The sequence below is a fragment of the Poecilia mexicana genome, unplaced genomic scaffold, assembly GCF_051168715.1.
Source record: "Poecilia mexicana isolate PSO_F unplaced genomic scaffold, ASM5116871v1 scaffold_16, whole genome shotgun sequence".
Taxonomy (NCBI): domain Eukaryota; kingdom Metazoa; phylum Chordata; class Actinopteri; order Cyprinodontiformes; family Poeciliidae; genus Poecilia; species Poecilia mexicana.
Genome location: NW_028263385.1, coordinates 15,161,860 through 15,188,968, shown reverse-complemented (window position 1 = coordinate 15,188,968; position 27,109 = coordinate 15,161,860). Strand labels below are relative to the sequence as shown.

Below are 27,109 nucleotides of genomic sequence, written 5' to 3'. Positions count from 1 at the left end.
CAGCTCCTACTGTACTGCAATGAAATCTTGAGTCTATTCATCTCCTGCTCCAAGTATCATCACTCGTAAACAGAGGAGAGCAGTAATAGTTACATTTACCCGAGTCACGTCTCTGTTTGAGGAAAATACTGTTTTTCCTCTGTTTGAGGAAAAACAAGGAGACACCGGGAATCAGAGGGACGAGCACTTAAAATGTTCCCCTTTGTGAACTATGGCCTCTGACGAGAGCAAAGTCAAAGGGCTCTAAAATCTCATCTGAATTTTTTGGGGCTCTCTCCTGGAGCCGGGCTTGTTAGAGTCTCTGCTTCAAAGGGCAGCAGGAGGTCACCGAGAAGTGGGCCCACCTCCTACAGGGAGAGATGTTGAGTCCGAGCTCGCAGGCAAGCATCATTATAAGCTGGCATCTGAGATCTGAAAAATGCCAAATGTTGACTGATTTAAACTAGCGTGAAATCACGACAGAATCTAATTACGTGTCTTTCTATAAGATTAATAGTGAACATTTTCTTTTCTTTACCAGCTGTCCCATTATTTTGGGGAAAAAACAAAAAACAAAAAACAAAACAAAAAAAAAAACTGCTTGGCTATTTCTTCAAAGCCAGAAGCTCAGCTTGGCCATCTGGGACAGAAGTTTTGGTATATTTTACAAGTTTAACTGGTGTAAAACCAGTAAAAAATAAAATAAAATAAAATAAAATAAAAATAAATAACAGGTGTTATACGCAGCCAAAGGCGTGGTCCTCGCCTACAATGTGGTCTCAACGGCACCAAATGCCACATCGCCATATGGATAATGTTTTCTGAGGTTCCAATGAAAATAATAATTACCCAGAAATAACCAGGGTACAATAAATTAAACATCCGTTCGGCGGCCACATCGCGCGCATATCCTGCCACCTGTTTTCTGCGCTCGCTTCAGCGGCCAATGAGGAAGGAGCGGCGGCTCTGGAGGCGGAGAAAGGACGCAGAGAAGTTGGAGGAGAGAGTGAGAGACAGAGACGGAGAGACGGGGAGCTGGGGATTGAGTGTTACAGTCGCTGTTGTCACATATTTAATCACAGTCTTTACTGCTCATCTTTGGATTATTAAATCACACCCGGGCGACTTTCTCTCCCCTTTCCGTTTCTCTCCGTTTTGCACATTTCGTTGACGCGCAGCCACAGGTTGGCCCGATTTTAATCCAGTCACCAGTGGATTATTCCTCCTCCTCATCATCTTCTCCCTGAAGCGGGATAGAAATGGGTACCGCCGAGAGATACGCGATGATCGTTTTGGGGGAAACAAACTGAACATTCAAAGTAAGGAGGAGGAGGAGGAGGAGGAGACATTCATTCATTCTGCGAAGAAGCGACGCGCAAATTTTGTCTTTCTTTTGGTGAGACGAGGACCTGTGGAGGGGCTGAGAGGAGACGGAGCGGAAAAAAAAGATCAGGGGGATGGCTCTGACAACATGAGAAAGAAAAAGTGTGGTGATCCTGTTTTTCAACCAGCCAGTGATTGAACGCACCTAACCTGGGGGGCAAGGACCGTGGGAGAAGAGGTCGGAGGTAGGTAAGGGGGGGAACAGACGGGAGGGGTGGTGAAGGTATCTGGTTATATCATACTGAAAGTAGGTTATTGCATTTTGATCAGTCGCCGGCAGCTGATCGCAGTCAACTTATGGTTAGCAGAGCCTTCGTTGCAGCCACGCTTCTCCTGCGAAGGCAAATTGACAGATGTGAAATTGTTATCCTCAGAGTCTCTAAGCTTGATCTGATTTTCATGGGGGTAAAGCCAGAGGATTTTCACCCCCCCCCCCTCCTCCTGACTGACAACATCAGTGTAACACAGATGACATTTTATGGGAGAGATTTCTGGGCGAGCTGTGGGATGTGAGAGAACAAGGAGACACCGGGAATCAGAGGGACTGAGGGTTGAGAGAGTGGCTGGCTGGGCAGCTGACTCAAATGTGACTAAAGGAATAACATTTCCTCCAAATTATGACCGCCTCACTGCACTCTATTGGCCCTTTTTGTCACACACACACCCAACATTTAGAGACTTGCTCCTCATTCGTTTTGATCTCAGTCCTTCCCTTTCATGTTTGTCTGTTGTTCTGTTGTGTTGCATGAAGAAAAAAGTGGCTAATCATCATCTGTTTGTGTTTCTTTCCCCCCCTGTGTGTTAAATTGCAGTCAGGTGCTTGGCCACAGCTCTGACTATGGAGCCTCCCCCTTCTCTGAGCATGGCTCTGCTAGGAGGGAGCGAGGATGAGGACCAGCGCTTCCTCCTTCCTCTGGGCAGCATATCCCATCCCTCCACGGCTGGCAACCAGCCAGGATCGAACCACTCCAACCACACAGGAGCTTCAAGTATCGATCGCCTGAATGGCAGCACCCCATCGCCGTCCTCCGCCACGCCCAACTTGCCTCCGGCGCCCCTCCCTAAGTTACCTCTGTCCTCCTCCGGAGCCCAGCCTCTGCCTCCGCCCATCCCCAATGCCCTGCACCCCACCAGTACCCCTCTTTCGTCCTGCCTGGGTTCCCAGCACAGCCTGAGTGGAGACAACTCCCCAGTCTATAATGCCCTTTTCTACTCCTCCCACTCGCCCTCCATGGAGCGGGACAGGGACAGGGAGCGTGAGAGGGAGAGAGACAGGGGCAGCAAACACAGACAGGCCAGTCCACTTGTCCACCGCAGGGACAGTAACCCCTTCACGGAGATTGCTATGAGTTCCTGTAAGTACACAGGTGGGGTCATGAAGCCTCTGAGCCGCCTCAGCGCCTCTAGGAGAAACCTCATCGAATCGGACAGCAGCAGTGAAACCAAAGAGGGTGGCGTTTCGGCTGTTGCCGGGGCAACGGCGACTGGCGGACATGACAGACAGCGAGACGCCCCTCCCACTTACTCAGAGACCCAGTCATCTACTCACCAAGCCCCTATCCAGAGCCCCCCAGAGATTGTGATCTCCTCCAAAGAAGACTCGCCGTACCCCAGACGAGGGTATGACATCACTGACTCCACGTCCAACCAAATGTCCATCTACCACCAGAACCACGCACTGGTGGAGAGTAGGCGGGGACAGTCCGAGCGGGGCAGCAGGCAGGGAGGGGTCGGGGCAACGGGCAGCGGGGCCAGGGGCAGCACCTCCAAAGCCCCGAAACGAAAGAACCAAAACATTGGCTATAAGTTGGGGCATCGCAGGGCGCTGTTCGAGAAGAGGAAGAGGCTGAGCGACTACGCCCTCATCTTCGGGATGTTTGGCATCGTGGTCATGGTGATTGAGACTGAGCTGTCGTGGGGAGTGTACAACAAGGTGAGTATGATGTACCTTCACATGGCGACAAAATGTCAGACAGGTTACTGCCGATTACATGAGGAAATTCATACAAAAAAAGTGTACGTTACACACATTGCAAAGCAGCAAAATATTAGAAGGCGATACCAAAAGGGTTTACTTTGTGGGCTGGTATGATTGGTATTCTTTCCTTCAACGAGGCGAGTGAACACGATCGCTAAGAAATTGAAAACCAGATAAATTATTTAGTCAAAATCAGCAAAAATTGTCTCATGATAAGTGAGCATCATTTTTTGTGTACTGTTATGTTTTTAATTTCTTTTTTTAAAAGAAATTATTAGCAGCTGTTGAATGTCTGGGCATCAGAAAGTAGACTTTGGACCGAAGATAGCACCTCCAACATTTTCAAGCCAAATATTGTCATAATGCTAACAAGACTGTGCACACTATATACATTGCCTGTGGTCCTTAATGCAGATTTTTAGACACAACATTAATTTTTGTCCTTTTTCTAAGACTAAAAGGAAGTATTTATATACGAATAAATTATAAGCTCTTGATATGTCTTTTACATGAATATGGCGTCAACCAGCATGAAAAGATAAAAAAGCTCCTCTTATATTTGCTTTTAAGAATATGTGTCTTACAAAAATGCACTGATGCTAGTTTTAGCCAATTACAATTTATGTTTGAAAAATATTATAATAGCTAACCTTCTTTTCTAGTATTTCTCCCATAAGAGCTCATTCATTGGAGCAGAGACAATGTGTGAAAACAGGGTTTCATTCATTTAAAATAAAGACAAAATGACTGATTTGTTATTGTAAATGGCCTTTAGCATTTTATGTCAGCACTTAGCGCAATTAGCATGATTAGCATTGTTGAGTGTAAACATCAGTCTCTATGGGGCCTTTTCCCTCAAACTGGTTCCAGTGCTTAACTGGTACAAGTGCTTACTAAGCACCAGTTCTTTGTCTTTCCACAGAGATAAACCCTGGCTCTAGTCCTGAAAACCTGGAACTATCCCAGCCCCAATTCCCCGCTTAGCCAGCAAAGCTAAATTCCTCTGAGTTTAGTTTTTTTTTTTTTAACAATCAAATTTAAAAACTCAAAACCCTGGAAACATTTTGCTGAATCTTGGATTAGCATCAGAATAAGAAAAGATGACCATTACTTATTTTGCAGGTGTTTCTTTTGAAATCGTCTGTATTTTACACCGAGTCCATAATTTCAGTTCCCGACTCAGTCTTGTACCACTGTGGGTCTTTTAATATATCCAGTTGGTTAATAAATGATGCTATAAAAGTTGTGTTTAGCTTCCATTTTTCAGTCCATGGTACAGAACAGAGATCAGCATCAGGATTGATAAAGAATGAAGTAATGCTTATTGCAAGAATAATTATATATTCGTTTGTTTAAATTGTCTCAATGGACTACAGTCCTTCATAAAAACAAAGAATGAAACAAGGGGAGGTTCAGTGAAATAACAAATGAGATATTTATAATGGTTTGGCTCCCACTTGACTCTCAGGTGTTGGAAATGCCAAACATAAAGATTAAAAAAAGGTTCTAGTGAAAAACCTTCTAGGTGGAAAAGTCCAACATATGTTTTTCTTAGAGGATGTAGACCCTACCCTCAACTCTTAGATGTCTTAAAGGTTACAGAAATGCCCAAACCCAGCTTGTTCCTTAACAGGCAGAGGTCTAAGGCGCAGTAGATATAGAACAGAGCAGCTTTGCTGTAATGCATTCAGCCTTCCTGGTATCTGCTGAAACCGGCTCCGTGTCAATTCACTGCTTTGCCAATTTGACAAATTGTTCCCAACGCCGGTATGAATTAATATTTTGTGGCAGATGGCTCATTTTTGTATCTGAAAAAAAAAATAAAAATCTGGTACAAAACGACCAAAACTGCAAAAATATGAAGTGGTGAAGAATAAAATAAAATACTTAAAACCTGCAGAAGCCCAGATTCTTTATGAACAGCTGATATGCTGAAGATGTGGCTTCCTTTTAAGTACCTTCCTACGTATTTTGCTTTCTAGAAACATGATGCAAAACTTTTGAAATACTTCTTTAATATGAGAATCAACCCAGGTAATATTCCACTGAACTCCCACATCATGTTTGTAGTTGCATTCGCCAAGGTCTACTTAGAATCTCTAGTATTAACTTTTCTTGTACTGTGTATTGTTTTTGATCTATTTTCCTTTTGTATTGTAAGTAACCTGTGATGTAATTTTGTCATTTCAATACTTTGGTCATTTCATATTCAACTTTTCAGTGGAAAAATCTGCTACCTGCCATTTAAAGTAGGGTGCAAGGAATGTTTTACAGGACATTTGAGAATTGATATAATGAATTGTCTGTGATGCATCTAAGATACTTAAATAGCTAAACAAATGAACTGAAATAGTACGGTATAGTTTAGTCAATATAGTTGTTTCAAAGGCATGCAATGAAAGTAAAATGAGACAAAATTATAAAGTCTTAGTATAACTGGAGGTGTGAATTGGCTGAAGCTCTTGGGTCTTGCAGAGAAAGTCACCATCCAGGGTACCCTCATCTCGATGGGTCAACAATCAAGTTATAAAGACACATTTAGCTGACAAGATGAGGCCTTTAGCCACTTTCTTTTTTTAAGGAAATTAAGTACGCCCAATTTTGTCTTCACAAATGAAGCAAAGGTTTCACAAATCTGTAATCAGTGTGGATGGTTTCAGCTCGATAAGTGTTCTTCATTAGCTCACTGGGTCAACAAGAACTGCTTTCCTTCTTACTTCAAACCAGGAGTATCAAGAATAAACTCAAGACCAAATTCAGGAAATCTTGGAAGTGAATCTTATACTTTTAAAAAGCACATTTACTCCCCTTCAAATGATAATTGTAATGTTGTGGGTTGAGCAGCTGAGTTGAGACGGGTCGAGTATCCTCTCTAATGCAGTTTATTTGTTTACCAAATCTAAGTAGTGGGATGTCCCTCCTCGTGCTCGTCAACAGCTCGGTCACACACTGCTGTGGAATGGCATGCCGTTCCTAGAGCAGCATTTGTTGCAAGTTTGTCACTCTGGCATAAAGACAGCATGCTCCCACAAATATTTAGTGGTGTCGAGGTCAAGAACACCACTAACGCAACATCCACAGCATCCAAGTTGTGGATGGTGTGTTTGATAAACCCTGCAGTATTGGGGGAACTGTTGTTATTTTGGAGGATGCATTAGTTCCCAGTTTGTGATGATGTGGAATTGCCACGATTGCATGAGTGCAATCCTTAATCTCAACTCGACTTACAATTGTAAGCAGACAACAAGCTTTCCAACACTGTAAGATTCATTGTCAAAACAACAAAAAAACACCAAATAGAAATTATTTTAATTTTTGTGTTACATGGGCAGAGGGTGTCCAATTTAAAGCACTCACCTTGATTTCCAGAGCACAGAATGTTAGTTTAGACTTAACCTGACCAGACAAAATCACAAGCTCACAGCGACTGGTTTGCGCTTTGCTGGACACACTTCAGTTTGACAAGAAAAATATAGTGCCAATTTAACACACCCGAGTGAGCGGCCATATTTACCACTTTGTAGCTTCTTGTAACTCTTCGCACAGTTCTGCACACACACGTTGGAGGAGCGTTGTGCGCCGTAACGACCAAGCTTGACAGTAGCTGCTTCCGGGTGATGTGATGCAACGACACAAAGGACATGAAGGGCAGATAATCAGTAGGAGGCCAGGATCTCATTTGTCTGTGTAATGGCCAGTGTAATAAGCTGAACTGGCCCCTGGCTGTTCTTGTGTGTTTATTTTGGGTGTGTATGTGTGTTAGTTAGCCTCCCAGTGTCTTGTGCTCACCTTCCTGATATCCCTGCCCTCGTCCCATCCTTCTCTTTTGGTCTGACACATCACAGAGGGCCGGTTCTCTTTATCTAATGAGCCGGAAACATTACTTCCACAGCTTGTCACAGAAGGATCATTGATCATGTAAAAAGATGTGGTGGCGTCATGTGTGTTTCTGATTTACAGGTAGCCGCTTAGATGCTAGGCGTGCTTCGCGTCCCTTTCTCAACATGTGTGGCTTCCAATTTATCGTACTGGGCACTCTGGGATGGGATCTGCCTGCTCTGTGCTGCCAAGTTTCTCTCTTTTCTCCTCCCCATTGCTGCAATAAAATCACCGTTTCAAAAGCAGTGTCTTCCTATTAATGAAAACGTATGGGCCTGATTTTGTCTTTCAGTTCCTCTTTGTCTTTTTCTCCCCGCTTCTCGTCCAGGCAGTCGTCCTTCTCAGAGGAGATGGCCGGCACTTTCATGTCCTCTTCCTCCATCTGTCCCCTCTTTTTTATTTTGAAATCCCTGTCCGTTTCTTTATCCGGGCTTCCTTTTATTCCTGTATTTCTTTCATTATTCTTTTTTTTCTTCCTCTACTTCGCTTCACTTTCCCACTCCCTCTGCTTCCCTGCTCTCGCAGTGGGCGTCAAGCTGGGGGAGTGTGATCGGAAGAGAGAAGCGGCTGAGTGAGAATGAAAGTCTGTGGAAGGATAGAAGAAAGGAAAGGCGATAATGAAAAGCCTGATTTAGGTTCTTAAGCTACAATCAATGCGGCCCGTCTTAGACTGGCAGTATTGTCTATCAAAACAAATGAATGGAGATGCCGTCTGTTTGAGGAGGGTAATGCCAGCTCCGTCACCTTAATGAATAATCTATAATCACTCTTGTTAGGAGTGGAGTTCAAGGAAAGCAGGATAAAAACAAAAAAAAAACAAAGTTTTCAGGAAAGCCTTCTCCAGGGTAGCACCCAGACATCTAAATGTGTTCTGGCAATTAGTTTTAGTTTGATTTGGTTTCAGTCCAGCAGATACTGGAGGACCATCAAACAGCTCAAACACTCACTTAGATATCCGAGAAGGACAGAGGCCCACCGGTTGTTGTGGTGAAAAATGGATGGCAATCATCGGGATGAAAGTGAGAAGGGAAAGAGAGACGAATGGGAAGGGAGCCCAGAGAAAGGTAGAGAGACGTTCGTTCAGCTGAAACCCGTCTGAGGGTTTGAATGATTTCTTATATTGATCTCTGAAAATCACTCACCCACACAAGGACTGTCCACCCCCAGATACATGAACTCACAGTTGTTGCTGATTTTATTTGATTGTGTTTGGGCTGCATTTTGTGTTTTATATTTACTTCTTGAGGCGGTGTGGAAAAGTCCGATCCCTAGTAAGCGGTTTCATCGCAAAAACCCTTCGGGCTCCATCTCGGCGAACTAGAAATCTCAGTCAAAAAATGTATTTTGATTCAGTATTTAATTACAAAGTGAAATTCATATGTTCCACATGTTTATTTTACACAGTGGTATGTTTAATGCTTTTATTTCTGCACATTTTAATCTCTACAACAATCAGCTTATCGTGTGTTGTACATTATATGAACGCAACGCTTGAGGCTGTGGCTCTGCTGAGGTTCTCAGGAAGCCCAGTTTGCGTTTCTCATTTTCCTCTTAATACTTTGCTGGTGAATCCAGCACTATAACACTATGGTCAGCATGTATTGGTACCATTGGTAGTATAGGCAGAAGTCCAGCTGGTAATTGAAATCAATTTGTTGGCAGAAGACAGAATGGAGTGCTCTAATTATTTTTTTTTTTGGTAGACTTGGATTTTTTTTTAACCACATTTTTTTCCTTCCACTTAACTTTATGCTAACATGCTTGCATACAGCACTCTGTAAACACCCATCTTCTTTACAGTGTAGTCTGGTAGCTTAGCCTCTTTGTGGAGAATGTCAATGACTGTTTGCTTGACTACTGTCTGTAGTTTCCCCCATGATTGTTTGCCATATCATAGCTTTTTTAAAAATTGTTTTTGTTATTGGTCTTGTATATCATTCAGGCTTTCTGAAATCTGAATTTTGGTTTGCTTTTAGCTGTAAGCCATCACTACTAAAACACTACTATCTAATGTACGAGATTCAACTTTTTAATTGAGTTAATGACTAATAACTTGTGGATGATAGTTTGATGCGCCGAGTTGCACCTGTACCTACAGCATATTCTGACAACAGTGTCCGTGTACAGTCTCCCGCCGGTGTGTACATATCTCTCAGAGCTCTCTTCAGGAGGTCCAGCTGCTCGATTTTGCTCCCAAAAATAGAGACGAAGAATAAGACTGGAACCGAGCGGGGTGGGCTGGATTTTGCGGAGCGAATATTTGGATGGATAAAGCGAGAGAGGTTAACTTTGGAGGACACGTTCTTCGTGACTGCGAATGTTGCAAGCGAGCATATCAACAGCTTTTTCCGACTCCATCAGCACATTCTGAAGTCGCAGTGTCCAACTCGCTGCTTCGTGGCCTCCGTCTTCAAGCCCGAGCACCGAGACACGAGATCCGCTCGATGAGTTCTGGTCGCAGGTTAAAGAACTGTTCTCATGTACGGCAGGCAGCATGAATAATTGAACTTGCTGTCAGGCAAAATGGTGACTTTTCACTTACAAAGCCAGAAAGATGAAAGAGCAGCGCAGAGCCTTTTATATTCTCTCTATAAGTTCTCTTCTGCACTGCACATGTTAAGAGTTCCAGGTGCTTTTACTTTTACATCTCCTGCTACCTCCTCTGCACATTTCTGTGGGTATTTAACAGCTACGCGAGGACAGTTCTTCACGTAAGGGCATCCGTTATTGATTTTAAGAATATGGGGGAAATCTGAGCGAGAGCAACCAAGGATCTCGCAGACTTTGGACCTTAGCACGTCGCCTGGCGGTGTCAGTTCAGCCGACTGGCTCCACACCCCGTTCCAGGCCTGCGATGCAACGCGGGCTATTCTGAGAGAATGCACAGCTGTTGTCAACCACACCTGTCACATCGTCAGCGCGCTCACTTTGCACATGTGTGACGCACGGGACGGGCTAACAAGTGGGAGTATGAGCTGGACTTGATGTTGCTCAGCACACGCATCACAAACTGTTGCATTCGGTACGCTGTGTTTTTGCGGGGGAGAAATAATCTACATTTTTTTTTATTTTGAGAATAAGTTTAATGTCTCATGAGCGTAACATGATATGCAAACAGCTGTTATGAAGCAGTACATGTTTCCCTCAAAGTGACTGATTGGCTATTTCTGCTTCTGAGGAAGAAGCCAAGCCAACGGCAGCTGACATGGATGAATAATTGCATCACGCCCATCTAAACCAGATTTTCCTCTATATGACCAAGCCAAGAAAGCATTAAGTTATTGTTCGCCCTGAGAACAAAACAAAACAGAAAAAAAAAAATCAATGTAATGATGATTTATACACCTACAGCAACTTATTTTCAGTTAAATGTTTCTTCTTTTGTTGCTTGGCTACCTGATAGTGCATGTTGGCAATAAATTTAACAACTCAAAAGGTCAAGGTCCGGATCTAGTTACGGGGATGCGTCCATATTGAATGAGATATAACACTGAGTTTTTGGACAATGAATGGGAAAAAATTCAGAATTTAAAATAAAATAAAATAAAATAAAAACAAAACTAGCTGTGATGCTCAGGAACCCACCTGGAGTCGGTAAACAGCAACTAAGTGTGACACTCCACTTGTCTGAAATAAAGTACATAATATCCTCTGCCTTTATAACCTGACTGGTCCTGTCTCTGTCTCAGTGCTAACACTGAGTAGTTTTTAATATTTAATGTAGCTACTGCATTATGATATGTTTCTAAATGCACACGTCTTTCACTCTCTCATTGGAGACGCAGCTAAAATATTTAGCACAAGCAGGGAAGGGAGTCGTTAATAAACAGATACAGGAGCTGCTGCAAGCGACAAGCACAGCTGCGTCTACTGAGTTCAGATCGCCAGGAAGCGTCGTGGCACAACGATGGGAGTTTACTGGTTTAATCAAAGCGGAGGGAGGGTGAGGCAATAGATGGAGCAAAAAGGTTGAACTTCATCTGGGGAGTCTCCTGATTGTCCGGGAGAAGGAAAAGTGGTGATGAACACGGATGAGCAAGACGAACGGGATGGAAAGTTGTTTTAAAGGAAGAAGAGGAGGGAAAGGGGGATGGGATAAGGAGAAAGAAGGGATGAAAAGAAGTTATAAAGAGAGAGATGAGTGGGATGGAGAGGGGTCATGCAGAGAGTGATGAGGAGCAAAGGAGAGATGAAGGTGGATCATAAAAAATAAGGATGAAGTCGATGAGACGGTTGAAGAGCAGACATGAGGATGGATGAGTGCCAAGAAAAGGGGTGGTGAAAAGGGTTGAGGAGAAAAAAGTGGGATAAAAAGGTGTCATAAAGAGAAATGAGGAAGATAAGCGCAATTAACAGGCCTCACAAAGAGGGATGAGAAGATTAAACAGGCAAAAAAAGAAGGATGACGAGCATGAAAAGACAGAAGAAGGAATGTGAAGATTGACGAGGAGGGCGTGGCATTAAATTTGATTGTAAAGGTCGAGAATGAGAGGGAACGAGGCAGTAGAGGAAGACGAAGGATTGAAGGGATGAAAAGTGGTTGTGAGAGGAATGAGGAGAATGAGCGGAATAAAATGGACTGAGAGAAAGATGACATGAGAAATAAGGAGGGATGAGGAGGATGTGTGGGACTGTAATGGGATGACTGGTCATTTAGAGGGTTGAGAGGGAGTCGTCCAGATTGACGATTTGGATGAACAGGCATTGTCAAGAGAAATTAGGACATCTGGTGAAGTTAACGGTGGGTGCAAAGAAGGACGAGGATGTTAGCTGGTAAGAAAATGGGCCATAAAGAGGGACAAAAGTATAGCAGTTAAGAAAATGACAGATGAAGAGGATAAATGCAATGAAAAGGTGACCTAGAGCAAAACAAGGAGGATTATTGGGTCAAAATCTAATCTTAAAGAGAAGATGATGAGGAAGAAAAAGACACATTCAGTACATGTAGGATTCATTTTTACCCTTCATTTCTTTGAGACTGAGCTTTAGCTCTGTTATACATTAGGAGTGTTTAGCTGCAGTCTTCAGAGACTGATGTCCTGCAGATTTTAGATGTGTACCGGCTCCAAACCAGCAGACTCCCCAGCATGTTATCAACCTGCTAATGGCCAATTCATTTGATTCAGGTGTGTTAAGCAAATTAATGGCTCATTCATTCGAGTCATTCATTGGGTGTGTTGAAGCAGGGAAATACCGAAACATTATAACCTGAGGACTGACTCTGCTCTGCATTAAAACTGATGGTATAACTGCTGTTATTTTTGCATCTTCCTCTGTTTCCGAATGGCATCTCATTTGACAAAAACTGTTTTAGAAAAAACAAAAAAAAAAGCCACGAATTAGTTTAAAACCAACTGTAAAACATAATGCAGTTGTCCAATTCATTCACTGCGGTGTTCTTCCACGTCCTCTCTTCGCTCCCTCTCCTTTTTCATGTCTCTTAAAGTGAGTGTTTATGTTCCCTCCCTCTGGTATTTCTTAAATATGTCTCCATTTCCCCAAGGGGGTCATTGCCGTCTCAGTCGGCTTACATCTCCTTCACATGGCCCTCTTCTGCTCGTACGCCATCCCTCCATCACCGCCTTCGCTGTTCAATCTGTGACATTTCTGGCAGGCATTTACTGGTGGACCTCCCTGGACCTTTCTCTGCTTGACCACTTACTGCGGCTGTGTGCTGCTTTCAGGCGGTACATGATGATGATGATCGGGGAATTGAACTGCCATCATATTCTTTAAAGGGGCTATCAGCCATCTCAGCACTTCTCTGTCCTTTCGCCTCCCCACCGTCTCCGCTCCCCTCCTCGCTCGCTTCTTAGGGACTTCAGATCCCTTAAGTCTCACCACCAGTAGGTATAAATATCGCCATTTCTTCCTGCATAACAAGGCTCCCTCCGTCTGTACGTGTGAGCGTGTTGGTACACATGGGTGTGCTAGAACTTGCATCATCCGGCGACAACATAAACACTCATGTCACGGTGTGTACACCATCTCCTGTGTGTGTGCACATGTGTGAAGTGTGTTTGTCTTTGTGTCAATTTGTATTCAGCTCTGTCAAAAGTAAAACCCATGGATGCACCTGCTGATGTGTGAGCGCTCACATCGCTCTTTTTCTGGATTTAATTGAGTGTGCATGGGTGTAATAGCTTATTCCAAAGTGAAGTCAAGTGTGTGTGTGTGTGTGTGTCGTCTGCGTGCGTGTGTGAGTGTGTGTGTGTGTGTGTGTGTGCATTTATTCTCGTAAGGTGCAATCGCTTTTCTGCCTACTGCCTGTTTCCCTGGAGACTGATTGCAAGAAGGCATCACTCTGACAGGAGAGAATCCCAAGGCTAAGTCATTAGCATGCACACACACATGGTCATTGATATTCATTATAAGCATGTGCACCAGGCGACTTATCTCTGCTAGTCATGTGTTGTAACCAACATGTGCAGAGCATCGCCTTTTGCATTTGTGTCAGTGCTGTTATGGGGACGGCTGGGGAAAGCCCTTCAGATCCTACCTGTGTGTGCGTGTGTGTGTGTGAGAGTGTGTGTGTATGCGTGGTTGTGTCTGTGTAGGCAGATGCGTGGCTGCCTTCCAGCCAAACTAAAGAAGCTGAAAAAGCTCATTATCTCTGCATGCTGTCCACCAAGTCAGTGATCGATGCATGCTAATCGCACACTTACGCACAACTGGGGTAAGAAGGAAAATCCACATGGTTATAACAACAAATGCACATGCTTGGGAATATAAATATACTACACTGTTTTTAAAAGTTGGGCGGATGCAGGAAATCTCTTCAAAGAAATAGAGATTACCGATCAAACTGAAGGATATTTTAAAAGAGCACAACAGAATGTTTATTGTTATTTAAATAATTTTTGTTATTTAAATGATGGCAGTGAATGGGACACTGGAATAAAACTGGACAGTGTAAAAAAAAAAAAAAACTCATTTAAGTTCCTACCTAATCTGGAACAGTCCGAACATGTTCTGCAGCTGTGGATGTGTGAAAGGAAATGGAGTATGGAGCTGTCATGATCTCTGGTCTGGTGAGGTGAGGGAAGACGCAGGCAGGCCAGGATGAAGCTGAATGATAGTTTAATAATGAAATCCACTGAACAGAACAACGGGCAGCAAGAACGTATCACGCCGAACAATAGACTAGGAACCCACAAGAGACAAAGACAACAGGTGGGGTTAAATACGCAGGGAGACAATCACGAGGAAACAAGGAACAGGTGACACTAATCAATGAGTAGACAGGACGACACAGAGACACTCAGAACACAAATCTAAAACACAGAAAAACTCAAATCAACCTAGAAAATCCCAAATCCTAACAGGAACAATGTTTGTGTTTCCATGCTTTACTCTGGAAATGAAAATGTTTTCTGAAGTGCAAATGTTTTCTGCTACCATCCGTCCATCAACATCTACAGAACAGCCAGTTTATTTCTCGAAACAATTAGGTCAAACTACACAAACCCACCTGATAAAATGCAAAAGCGTGTCACTTGATCAAAATGAATAATTTATTCTGAAAAATTCCAACAAAAAAAGTATTCATGTCAATAAACGTGTGATCAAAATTAAAAGTCATATTTATGAAGACGTTAACCAAATGGCTTTGTCATGTTCTTATTGTCACAGTTCACTCTTTTTTTTTCCAATTAAAAAAATCAGATCTTGGAGACACCACTTGAAAATCTCAAGACCGTACTATACACTGTTTGTACAATTGTAAACAATCACATCTGTGAAAACAGAGCTTCACCTGAGAGAAATTGTTAAATCTAGGAGACATCTTCAGGAAAGAATATTAAAGAAATACACACAATTGACAGATTTGGCAACTAGTTCCACATGTTTGCATGCCATAACTTAATCAATAAAACTTTTATTTCTATTGGGAATGACTATTCAGCATTCATAAATACATTTCACTTTGACTGGCACCACATAAACAAATTATAATGTCATAAAACAGCAGAAAAATAAATGGAGGCAATGGATGCATGTCCAAAATGATCTGCAAATTTTGTGGAAGAGAAGAGAATCTGCTAATGTGACATTCACAAAGGACTGAATGTTGTGGATCTAACAGTGATGAACATTTGAATTCTCATTATATGCCAATGCAATTGAGACAAACTGTAAAGGCTGTATTTTTAAATTCAATTTTAAAAGAGTACAAACTTCAGATCTAGAAAATCTATCTAGAATCTAGAAAAATATTAAATCTTGATCTGAAAATGTGCAGAAACTTTGAATTTAATGTCATTATAAATAATAAGAATTTGAAAAGAGTCTAATACTCAAAAGGCACAGGATTTGAAGCCTCCACTGAATGGCTGTGATCCTCAAATCCTCTGGCGTCTTTGCATTTTGCAGTGCAACAATAGACAAACTCACTTATGGAAATAAATGCGCGAGCTCAGAAAACACAGTTGGTGTATCTATTAATGCCAAGCGAGAGCAGGACATCCAACAAACCCAAGCATCGTCCCAGTTTTTTTTTTTTTTTTAAATCAGCCAAAAACTGGGGAAACATTTCACTTTTAAGTCTACGGCATGTGTTAAAGAAGTGTGTCCTTAAAGATGAGACTGAAGGTGATGCAACACAGTGGTAAACATCCTTCTGCCCCATCTCTTGCCTCTGTCTGAATCAGATTCAAAGCATTTCATCTTTTAAAAAAATAAATATCTGTTTTGTCTGTTACATTTGTTATCTAGCCTAGTCAATATTTATTAAAGATTTTTGTTGAAGGCTTTCTTTGTTCCTCCTCAAACAGCTTATTAACATTCATGCTCACAGTCACTCTAAAACTTAAGAAGAAAATATGGTTTTGTTCAGAGTGCTTCTGAAAAGACAAACTGTTCATCAATTGAGAATCCTAAATATTACGAAGTAGATGCAAACTCTGTTGACAAGACTTTAGCTAGTCTGAAAATTATGACAAAAAAACATTTGCATCTTATTAACTTACAGATCTGGAGCAAAGATTGGTAAAACAGGAGGTTCTACAAACTGTATGGTGGCCTTAAAAAATTTTTATGTGCTGTTATATACAAAATATCTGTTTTAGCAGATATTTTGCTTGTGATTGGCTGTATCAGCTGGAGCTAGCGCCGTTAGCAGGAGCTAATGCGAAATCAAGACAAATTGGCAAACAATGAATGTGTGTTTAGTTTGACATTTATATTCATATTAAATATTTACATTTAGATCTGTTTTTTGATCATTTTATCTTGAATCCCTAGAGTCAGATAAGAATCTGGACAAGACTATGTGTACCCTCTTACACCAAGCAGAAAACAGTAATCACAAGAACTGCTGACGCTAACTAACACGTAGCATCTTTGCTTAATCTGTATTCAACCAAAAAGGTTAAAATCGCAATTTGCAAGATTAGAGGGAGTAGCGGTCCATTATCTTGATGAACAACATCTCATCAGTCTCATCCTTTATTCACCGCAGACACTCCAGCATATGCGAGTCAAAGAATTAGCAATGATTTAGCTGCATTCGGGACTTTCATACAGAGAGCGTGATTATGAGCTTCGAGTATCAAGACTTTTACTCTAAGTGAAGAAAGTGAAATTAAGCCTCTTTTTTCATTTCATAAATAAGACTTTTCCTTTTGGATGCGTCGCTGCTTTTTAGATTCCTATTTCAGGCATGGTTTGCTTTAAACTTTATAAAAATATGTTTGTAAAGTTTCAATATAAATCATTTTCGGAATAAAAAAAAAATCCTGAGAACATACGGGTTTGGAAAAATCAATCCCATAATAAGATATAAACATTTTGGCTGTTTTGGCATCAATAACAAGTAATAAAAAATAAATAAACTAAATAACAGGAACAAATTTTATTATTGATAATTTTCTCAGACATCAATAAGTAATTGATGACTTTGTGTGTCCCTTAGAGTGTAAGTGGAAGATGACACAGAGGCCAATTTCTCTTAGCCACTCCTCAAAATGGAATAAAAACAAGAGTATACTTTAAGTCAGATGTGTGTTGATCTGAGTCAATCTAAACTGTATATCTATACAGTCATAGTACTGATTAAAAAAATAAAACAAGAACTTTTTCAACAAGAATGGCTGACATTTATACAGGCTGATGTTTTCATGCTGTTGTGTGAATACACAGTCCTGAGGTAAAGATTAGGGTGCTGGCAAAGAGACCTCACAGACTTGGGGCTTATAACCGAAGAGATTGTCAAAATACAAATGGAAACATACAAAATAGTTAACCATCAATTAGAAATGTGTTTGAATTGTATAAAAGTATACACAGTTGTACAATCTTGCTTGATTGAAAACATAAACAGAGTTTAGAATTAACAAAATCAAATTTTTACTTACATCGTTATATATTTTCAAGCTTTTCCAGGTTAATGACATTTTATCTACAGTTTCGTTGACAAAAGGAAATAAATTGTGAATACATTTCACCTCTAGAGATCCAGGGTAAAATGTCTCAGCACAGCTGGGTCAGTGCACCATATTCTGCCATCCCATGAACAAACTAGGTCACCAGAGGCAGCATGTGAAAACAGATGTAATGCTATTACTAATCAACTATTTACACATTTTTGCTTTATGAAAACTTCATGTCTACGATTGAGTTTAAAGCTTTCGTTGTTGGGTTTTCTTTTTCGTCAAAGTGTGGCACAGCATTATGGTTGAAAACCGGAGTAATAACAGGCAGAAACAGGGTAATTTGTCCAATCAGCATGAATGTCGAGGCAGCACGAGGACGTGGTTGTTACCGCTGCTGCCTCACAGCGAGTAGGTCTTGGTTTAAGCTTGGCAACCAGCTGGGGCCACTTTTCCTTTCCATGTGGGGTTTGCATGTTCTCTTTAGTCCTGCGTGGGTTTTCTCCAGGTGCACCAGTTACCTCCCACAACCCAAAGACATGCGTGTCAGATTGATCGGCGCTTCTGAATTGGCTGTAAGCAGGTGTAAGCATGCACGACTGTCGGTTATTTGTTGTCATGTGACAACCTGACCTATTTAGGATTTTACTCTTTACCTCTATGCTGTCTGACAGAAACCACTTCTCTGTAAATCTCTTGACTACCAGGTTTTTACAGTTAGTACTAACTACCATAATGTAGCTTTTAAACTGTGACCATACTAGGAATAGGTTTTAAAATAGCACCATCGGGAACAAGGGATGAAACGAAGTAATTAGACTTGGTAATATCCTGTCACAAGGTATACATTTGAAGACTAAAAAAATGTAATGGAAAGCTCCCTTGAAAAATTCTGGCATTAAATCCGCCTGTGAAACCACAACCTGTCATTAATTAGTGGCTTTTGGAGGCGCTGGTAGATGATAAGCTTTTGAACTTTGCACACAGCAGAACAGCTGGTTCTCCTCTTTATGCTAACCTAATCCCCTGTTCTCTCAGCAAGACCACAAATAAACCATTTCAAATGGTATAAAACATTAACTGGGTACAGAAATGTGACAGTGCTAGCAGATGCAGAAAAAAACAAACAAACAAACAAAAAAAAAATCAGTAATTCTCAGATATGAAAGGAGGATAACCAGATTTCATTGTGCGTAAAAGCACGCGTGTTGTCTGCGTGCGAGCCTGGAACTGTCAACATTCGATTCAGCTTATTTATATAGAGACATTTCAAAACAAATATCATCTCAAGGCTCTTAACAAAAAGTCAATTCAATTCAATCATGCAAACAGATTCGCGCTGACATTCGTTTACTCTGCTCGACCATATAATTGGCTACAGAGTGTTGCAAGTGTTAATATCGCTTGTGTTTCTATATGTTTATTTCACTTTACACGCACAAAGATTTCTGGGTTTTATGTGCCAGCTCAATCAAGTGATGAATAATTGTGAAGCGGAAAAAAACTGCACGTTTTCAAGCATATTTGGAAATGTTATGTGCATATATTGTCTTCTGCTCTTGCCGTGCTACTCCTTTATAACAACCAGTGCATCAAGGGCCTACAGTAAGTAAAGTCTACTTGTGTGTAATCGAATCTCAATATAAATACAGCTTTTCTGTGAAGGCCTCAGAGGCCTTTCTGCATGACACCTTAAGACAGCACAAATATCAAAGTACAGTCACAAGTTAGAGTCACATAAATTCATACTTGAAAACTGTCATCCACTCGCTCCACATTCAACCAAGCAATGGGAAAAATTTCACTTTCTTGAGAAACTTGGTAGAGACATGACCCAAGAGGAAAATAGGTTGACAACGTTTATATCAAAGTTAACAACACGGCATGTGCATAAAACTTTTGTTTATTTTTGAAAGTCATTTGTCTTTTGTTCCGCTTTATAATAACGCCCTAATTCATCTTGGTTCATACATTTCAGTTTCTTGTTGCAACATGACACAATCTGAAAAGGCTCATTAGGTATGAGTACTTTCGCAAGGTGCTTCTTTTCCGACTGCAAAGGAGCATTGCCCCTTTTTCTTGATGGAATTAAATGTTTTCTGTCATCGTGGCATAAAAAAAAAAAAAACAGAAGCTTGACATTAGTGACAGTGTAATAGGCAGATTTGAAAATAAATGAAAGAAGGAACAGCACGCAGACGACAGGTGGCTGAAGAATGAGAGCAGGGAGAGAAATGACGTGAACTCCAAGCCAGCTACATTTCAGCCCAGCCAGTGTGACCATGTTTGAACAGACATGCTGCTGCTGGGAGCCAAAGCTGAAAACCTGCATTTTTCTCATTAGCACAACAGCGTCGGCTTCCCTTGCACCTAGTTTGCTTCGGAGAGTACAAATGAGATTTTAGCGGCGGAGAGGGAGATTGATGCAGGACAAACAAGATGGGGCTTTTGCAGCGTTGTGCGCTGGCCCAGAACCGCACTTTAATTGCAACAAATGGGAGGCGTCAAGTTGTTTTTTTTTTTTGTTTTTTTTATCATATGAATAATGAAAAAAATTGTAATATTTTGCGCAGTGCATTCTTTGTTTTGAATAATTATGGGAGAAAATGAATTCAAAGAAGGGTCTCGGTGAGGATTAGCAAACACGACTCTTTGTATGTTTAAGCGTTTGTTTGATGTTAAATTAATGCTACTAAGGCCGAGAAGAGTCCAGAGAGACTCAGAGTAAATACAGCAACACACACTCCTATTTCCCACAATGCTGTATATTGTTGTGAATTCAAAATGCCGTGCGGAGCGTTCCGCGATGAATGCTTAGCAGCATTCCCCTCAAAAACCCGCAGACATATCTGATCTGAAGTGTAGCAGTCTTAAGGTGGCGCGGATCTCGTCTTCGTGGGTTATCTGGCTGCAGCACTCAACCCGACCTTGTTGAAGGTAATGATGAATGCACTTTGGAGGTTGTTTGTGCCTGCACACGTTTCGTTTTGCAATTCTAAACCGAGTCCTTGAGCCGATGTGGACAAATGAATCATCTTAGCAGGTAGAAACTAGAATATTGACTGCTGCAAGGTTCATCAGCAAAACCATTTGAAACATTTTGACAACTTCAATCATTAGCAAGCTTATTTATGCAATTTCTTTTTGTGAAAAAGCAGAGCATTGATAAATAGTGGCACACTAATACATTCTGTCAACTAAGCTGTTTTTTTATTATTAATTTTACAGCAGCTAATAACAGTGCTCTGCTGTAAACGCTAAAGGTCTCAGGAACTCACAGCTCTCCTGCACTCATTGAGCTGCCACAACATCGCCCGTCTGGAAAACAGTTGCCATTGTTGCTGTCTGACAACGATAAAAGGAGAACACATGTGGCCTACTATCCATCTTCCGTGAGCAATTAAACACACAGGGTTAGCGGATGATTGAAAACTTGCAACTCAGGGTTTTCTCTTGTTTCGCTTACGATGCCCACTAATTTTTTACCCATTTCTGAAAGCTTTGCCAGAGCATAACTATGGCTACGTTCAAATGCGCCCCATATGCTCATTTGCATCCCCCATATCAGACTTTTTCCAAGACAATCTGAACAACACGGTTTCATCTCCCAAAAAACATCCCCCACTCTCATATGTGGTACTATAGCAACTGCAATTTGTTCTTTTTTTTTTTTTCTTAACTTCCTCTGAACGCAAATGTAGCCCAAGTCATTTGCACTCTCAACCAACTGTGGAGCACCACAAGGGTGTGTGCTAAACTCTTTTCTGTGCACACTACTCACTGACTGTTTCAGTTCTTTACCAACCACTTCCTCCCTAAAATACTCTGATTGCACTGCAGACACCTCCCTCCTCTTTACTACTACAAAAACAGCTATTTCATCTTATTGTACCCAAAAGTAGAAACTTAAACTACAGGCTTTTCTGGAAGACTTTGAAGCCCTCCTAAGCATGACCACGTTTCTCCAAATGCTCCCACCAAACTGGTGGGAAAGGCATTCATGAGAATCAGGAATTATTCAAAATTACTTTGAGCAAATAAGAAAATACAATGTTTCTGGGCTTAGAATATTTATCTTTACCTTCCAATTATAATGTATTTGTTTAAACAATGCTGTGCCATGAAAACGAATTTCCCTCTGGGGAAAAGAAAGGATCTAAAGTCAAAGGTATTTTGAAGGGTTTTATTAATGCCAATAATTCAGCTTAAAGATCTGACCCAGAGATGAATCTGAAGTGTCTGTGTGAGTGTAGCGCGATATTCTCAGGCGTCTGTCCAGTTGACCCAATCACCACATGCATATTAATACATAGCTAAGAATAGTGGCCAAGAAATTAATCTGAACCGCCGTATGACTAATGTGAGCTAAATCAAACGGTGACCTTCTAACTAAAAAAGGTATTCATATTTATGATGCCAATTAAAACCACTTTGTTGAGGTATTATTAAATATTAACATTTGGACCTTAAATATTACTGGCATCTGTTGGCATGAGCTTCAAATAAATTTCTGGATTACACCCAATAAATATAGCTTCTTTGCACAATATGGTAATATAAAACTTACTGACACATTTCCAAGTGGGGTCAGAATTACATTGGTTTGGTTTCTTATTATTATTATCCATTATTGTCTGTATCAGACCCAAGAAATAATAAAGCATTTCAACATCAAAAATTGACTTTTAAATTAAATTCTGTCTCCTGACCAGGTTTAAATGAATAGAGAAGCTCCTATTTAATTACTTTATTCAATCAATTAAAATATTACTTAAAAGTTCTTTTATTTCAGTAACTCAAATCTCAAAGTGAAACATTAAATCCATTCATTACACACAGACTGATGTTTCAACGGCTTTATTTCTGTTCATTATGAGGATTTTCCACTTAGCGGTAATGAAAACACATTCAGGATTAGAATATTACATCAGACCAATTAGAAACATTTATACAGACATGTAGGTTTCATGTAAAGTATTTTAAATACCGTATTAAAGGTTGCTATTTTTAAAAGTACTTTGAAACGGACCAACGAGACTCGTCAGAATGCATATTCTATTTTAATAAATACACACAATGCAGCTCTAAATTTATCATTTATGATATATATACATCGGTGGCATGTATGTAGCAATAATTAACAACAATTACAATATAATTAGTTTCAGTCTATATCCATTCTGGAGATAGATTGCTTGTCTCTCTCCAGCCGTCACTGGGCAAGAGGCGGGGTTCACCCTGTCCAGATTTCTGGTAGATCACATGGCAACACAAAGACACACACAGGACAAACAACCATTCACACACACTCACACCTAAGAGCAAGTTAGAGAGACACTTAACAGCTGAAATACTTTTCGACTGTGGAAAGAAGCTGGAGTACCCAGAGAAACCCCCTGCCGGCCCCTGGAGAGCATTCAAAACCCGGGCTGCAATTTGAACCCAGAACCTTTTTGCTGCCATGCAGACCTGGACTATCTCATTTAAAAACAAAGTGCAACATTAGTTATGCACATCAGATTTGAAACCAATTCAGCCAGTAACATTTCTGTAATAGGTAACATTTAAAACCATAAACAGATAAAAGTGCAATAGAAAAAATTATTTGGTGGTGTTGATGAAATGTGAGTCCAACGATTTGACAGACAGCAGCGCTCCGAATGGTAATCCCTCATGCCTTTCTGTAGATCTCATGGTGCATGACGAAAATGGATGAGAGGAGGAAGGAGTAACCGAGGGAAAGTGCAGTGGCCAGATTAAATCAGTCCAACCAGATCCCTATTTTTACTTGTATATATTTGAATGGTTAAAATCTGAAGAATCAGACTATGTTTAAACAGTTGAAATAGTAACACGCATAGAGTTTGTGGTGAGTTTTATACGTACGTTTGCTGGACTGATTTTTTTCTTGTTCTCTGTAAATATAGTCAGTAAACCAACAACTACAGGTTGTTCATTGGGCATTTTGTAGCGTCTAATTAACTTAAATTTGAATTTGTTATTAGCATCGTAGCACTTGGCTTCATGAATTCATTCATTCATTCTCAGTGGTTTTTCTTTCTTTTGCTGTGTCTTACACAAATGCTCAAGTGAGGGTTTCTGTGTGCGTTGGTGTGATAACCACATGAAGCTTTAAGTGAGAGCTTGGTGGGCCCAGAAGAAGCCACTGAAGTGCTATGAGGTGTATTGATTGGAAGTTCCCCACAGCATTGATTATAAGCACTATCAAACCAGACAAGCAGAGGATTTAAAGCTTCTTGACTCCAGACAGATATTGATGGGTCAAACACTACAGTTCCACTTTACTTCAGCTTCCTGTTTTAATGTGTGACATCTGAATGTTAATTCGAGTTATGTTTTTAAGTTTTCCCATTTTTTTTCGTCTAGTTCTACAACCAAACTACCAGAGCAAATTCCTTCTCAAACCTCCATTTGTTTTCATGTCGTTAATGATGCTAGTGACTGTATTTTGTCTTTCTGCAGAGCTCCATGTATTCTCTGGCCCTGAAGTGTCTGATCAGCCTTTCCACAGTCATCCTGCTGGGCCTCATCATAGCCTACCATGCACGTGAGGTTCAGGTAGGTCACCTGTTTGTCCATGTGCAGATGTACAGAATGTGAAAACCAGATGCCATTTTTAATAGGCCTGGGGAGTTTGCAGTGATTATAATTGCGGCGTCTGTTGATGAGCTCTAAACAATGCATAGCTGAAAAGAAGTCAAACCAAAACGATGATCTTTGCCATGTGCCAAACAAGCAGATTTGATTAATTTATACAAATGTATTAGTGTTACACAAAGTTACAACAAATATCATCTTATTTTAGAACTACACAGTAAAGCTGTTTACTTCCACTTTTAGCCAACTGTGATGAAGTCCTGGTTACTCTAAGAAGACATTTTTCCTGGCTGAGACCATTTCTGATGTCCTTTGAGTTCTGATGTGCCAATCCCGATTTTACTGATTTTATGCTTTTCTGCAAAGATGTAACACTTAAAAAGATTTGTTGGTAGTATTTTGATGGATGGACGGCTTTATGTTGAATTTAAATCCAACATAAAGCCGTCGTTCTATGTAAAAATGTTCTAAAATGACGAAATGAATGTGTTCTGCTTTTAACGCAGCCTTGTTCTGAATAGTGCATGGGCATTGAGATCAACGGTGTGGAACTCACATCTTCATGGTGTTACATGAAGTTAAGTAATGCTAATATTGGGTCATTATATCATGGAATTTCTTTCAACCAAAAAAAATAAAAATAAAAATTCATGATCATTTATCTTAGCTGATTGTTTCATTATTCATAGAAATACATTCATAAATGTGTACGAAGGCAGCTTATCTTCATTCACTGAGACATATGGCAGAGACACAACATATAATGAGGGTGTTAGTTTTAATTTTATAATTAGGACATCTTGTTTTACTGATCTTGTTTTCTTGATCACAGATCAGAGCCAATCAAAGAAAAACCATCTGGTTCCAATCTCTGTCCAACTAAGTCGTATATTTCTATTTGAATTCACAACAGATTTAAATTCAGATTCAGTTGTGCTTCCCAATCCCAGTCCAGAAGGCAGCCAGTTCTCCAGGTTTTGAAGACTCCCTTGCTTAACAATAGCTGCTTTGAATTATTGCGCAATTAAACCAATTGTTACAAAACCTCTTGACTAACTACTGCTGCGACATTTTCCTCTCGATGCGGTGCGCCCTCAGCACCAGGATTGGGAAACAATGACATATAGTTTCAATTAAATTCTAATTTCACTCCAGTTTAATAGAGTCAATACAGAGCGATGATGATTGCATTCTAAGATGTCTCCAATCAGCATACAAACATAGCAGCCAGGGTAACTAATTGACTCCTGAAATAGATTAAATCTGTGCAAATGGTCACTCAGTGACAGCGTAAATTTCTTTTGCTATGAAGATGATACTTATTCATGAGCATAGATTAAACCAGTCAGATAAACACCAATCAGGTTTCACAGTTGTTGTTAAAAAGCTTGTGTCTGGTGTTAAATCAGTGACGGTATTTCAGAAGTGGTTGTTACTCTCTTTCAGTCATTGCAAGAACCTCATAAAGGAGAATTATCATTTTAGCTTAGAGAAGTGTTTCCTCATCAGACTTTCTCTATTATTCTGTCCAGCCATAAATTAAACTGACTCCAAATGTAAGCAACTTTACTTTAACCGAGGAGTCGACTGTGCTGCATGCATTAACAGTGTGGCAGTGTGAGCGCAATAATCAACTTGTGAGGGAGTCTGCTTTAAGTAACTCTGTTCCATTAGCATGTAGCGCTGAAGAAAATTATAATGAAACTAATTCTTTTTCTACTTCTGAAAGCTGCAAAAAAAAAAATCTTTTAAAAAACATAAAGGAGTATGTATCGTACTCTCCTTATGCCTCAGTGCTTGAAGAGATATTTGTTTGTTTTTTTTGTTTTTTTTTGCAGGGACAATGCAACTAAAAATGCATGAAATAAAACCCAGCTATGTAATTTATGGTAGATAAAAGAAAAAGGAAAGAAAGAAAATGAAACGGAATAACATATTGGGCAACACAAGGATGGAAAAAGCTCATTTTATCTCTTCCCCTCTTTGCTTCCTGCAAATTCCTTTCAGCATCAGAGCCGCCGAGACTGCAAAACCTAACACGTTTTATTTTTGGAGTAAATTTAACTTTGCCCAATAAATGTTGTCCAAATTTAAAGCAAGTGGAAAAAATGTCCATGCCTTTCAGGCATTATTTGTCTCGGTGTCCAATTGTGTATGTTTGCAAACATTTTTTTTCCTATCTAAGTCAGTGTTTGTGCCCATAAATTTAGCAGCATGACACATTGCTGCAAAGTGGTATATGAAAAGTCTACACAAAAAGCAGTTTTATGATCAGATGCTGCTTAATTTGGATGCATCACTGCACTACTTGGTTGACTTCGAACTGGCTTGTACAGATACGAATGTAGCAATATAGCATGATTTTACCAGGATTGATTACATAACTGGCAGGTTGAAGAGAATTGGCAGGAGGATGAGACACAATGACATTTCTTACTGATATATAATTTTAATGTTTTTATTGTTATATCTTGACTAGACCTCAGTAATGAGACTAACGTGAAGCATCAACGTTTCAGTTGAAAATTGGCACAGATGGGAACTGGACTCACACAAAACAAAGACTCGAGATACGGGCTTCCCCTCTAATAACCTGAGATTTCCATTAATCAGAATAAAAGCATTTTCCATCCCACTGATGCAGAATTTACATTAACATGTGTTAATGAATATCTGCTACTTTGTTTGAACATAAATCCGGATTTGCTCTACTGATGAGGTAAAGACTGCATCTTATGAATATGCAAAATGCAGTTTACAGAAGTCTATTTGCATGAACAATACAAATATTTTCAAAAGAATTTGAAAAGAAAGACAAATACTAAATGCTATGTTGTGTGATGAATATAGGATTACTAATATTACAGCAAAACGCTGCTATTTAAATTTACAGCTCACGGCA

The 27,109-nt window shown here is 40.3% G+C and overlaps 1 protein-coding gene across 1 annotated transcript in view; it reads left to right on the top strand.

The window, feature by feature from the left end:
- The window catches only part of kcnn3 (potassium intermediate/small conductance calcium-activated channel, subfamily N, member 3), an 85,429-nt gene continuing 58,320 nt past the window's right edge, over positions 1 to 27,109 (top strand). The window contains exons 1-3 of the mRNA XM_015007532.2: positions 1 to 1,547; positions 2,175 to 3,295; positions 24,073 to 24,168. Of these exons, the coding sequence (XP_014863018.1) occupies positions 2,201 to 3,295; positions 24,073 to 24,168 (1,191 nt within the window). The 5' untranslated portion in view covers positions 1 to 1,547; positions 2,175 to 2,200. The remainder of the gene's footprint in view (positions 1,548 to 2,174; positions 3,296 to 24,072; positions 24,169 to 27,109) is intronic.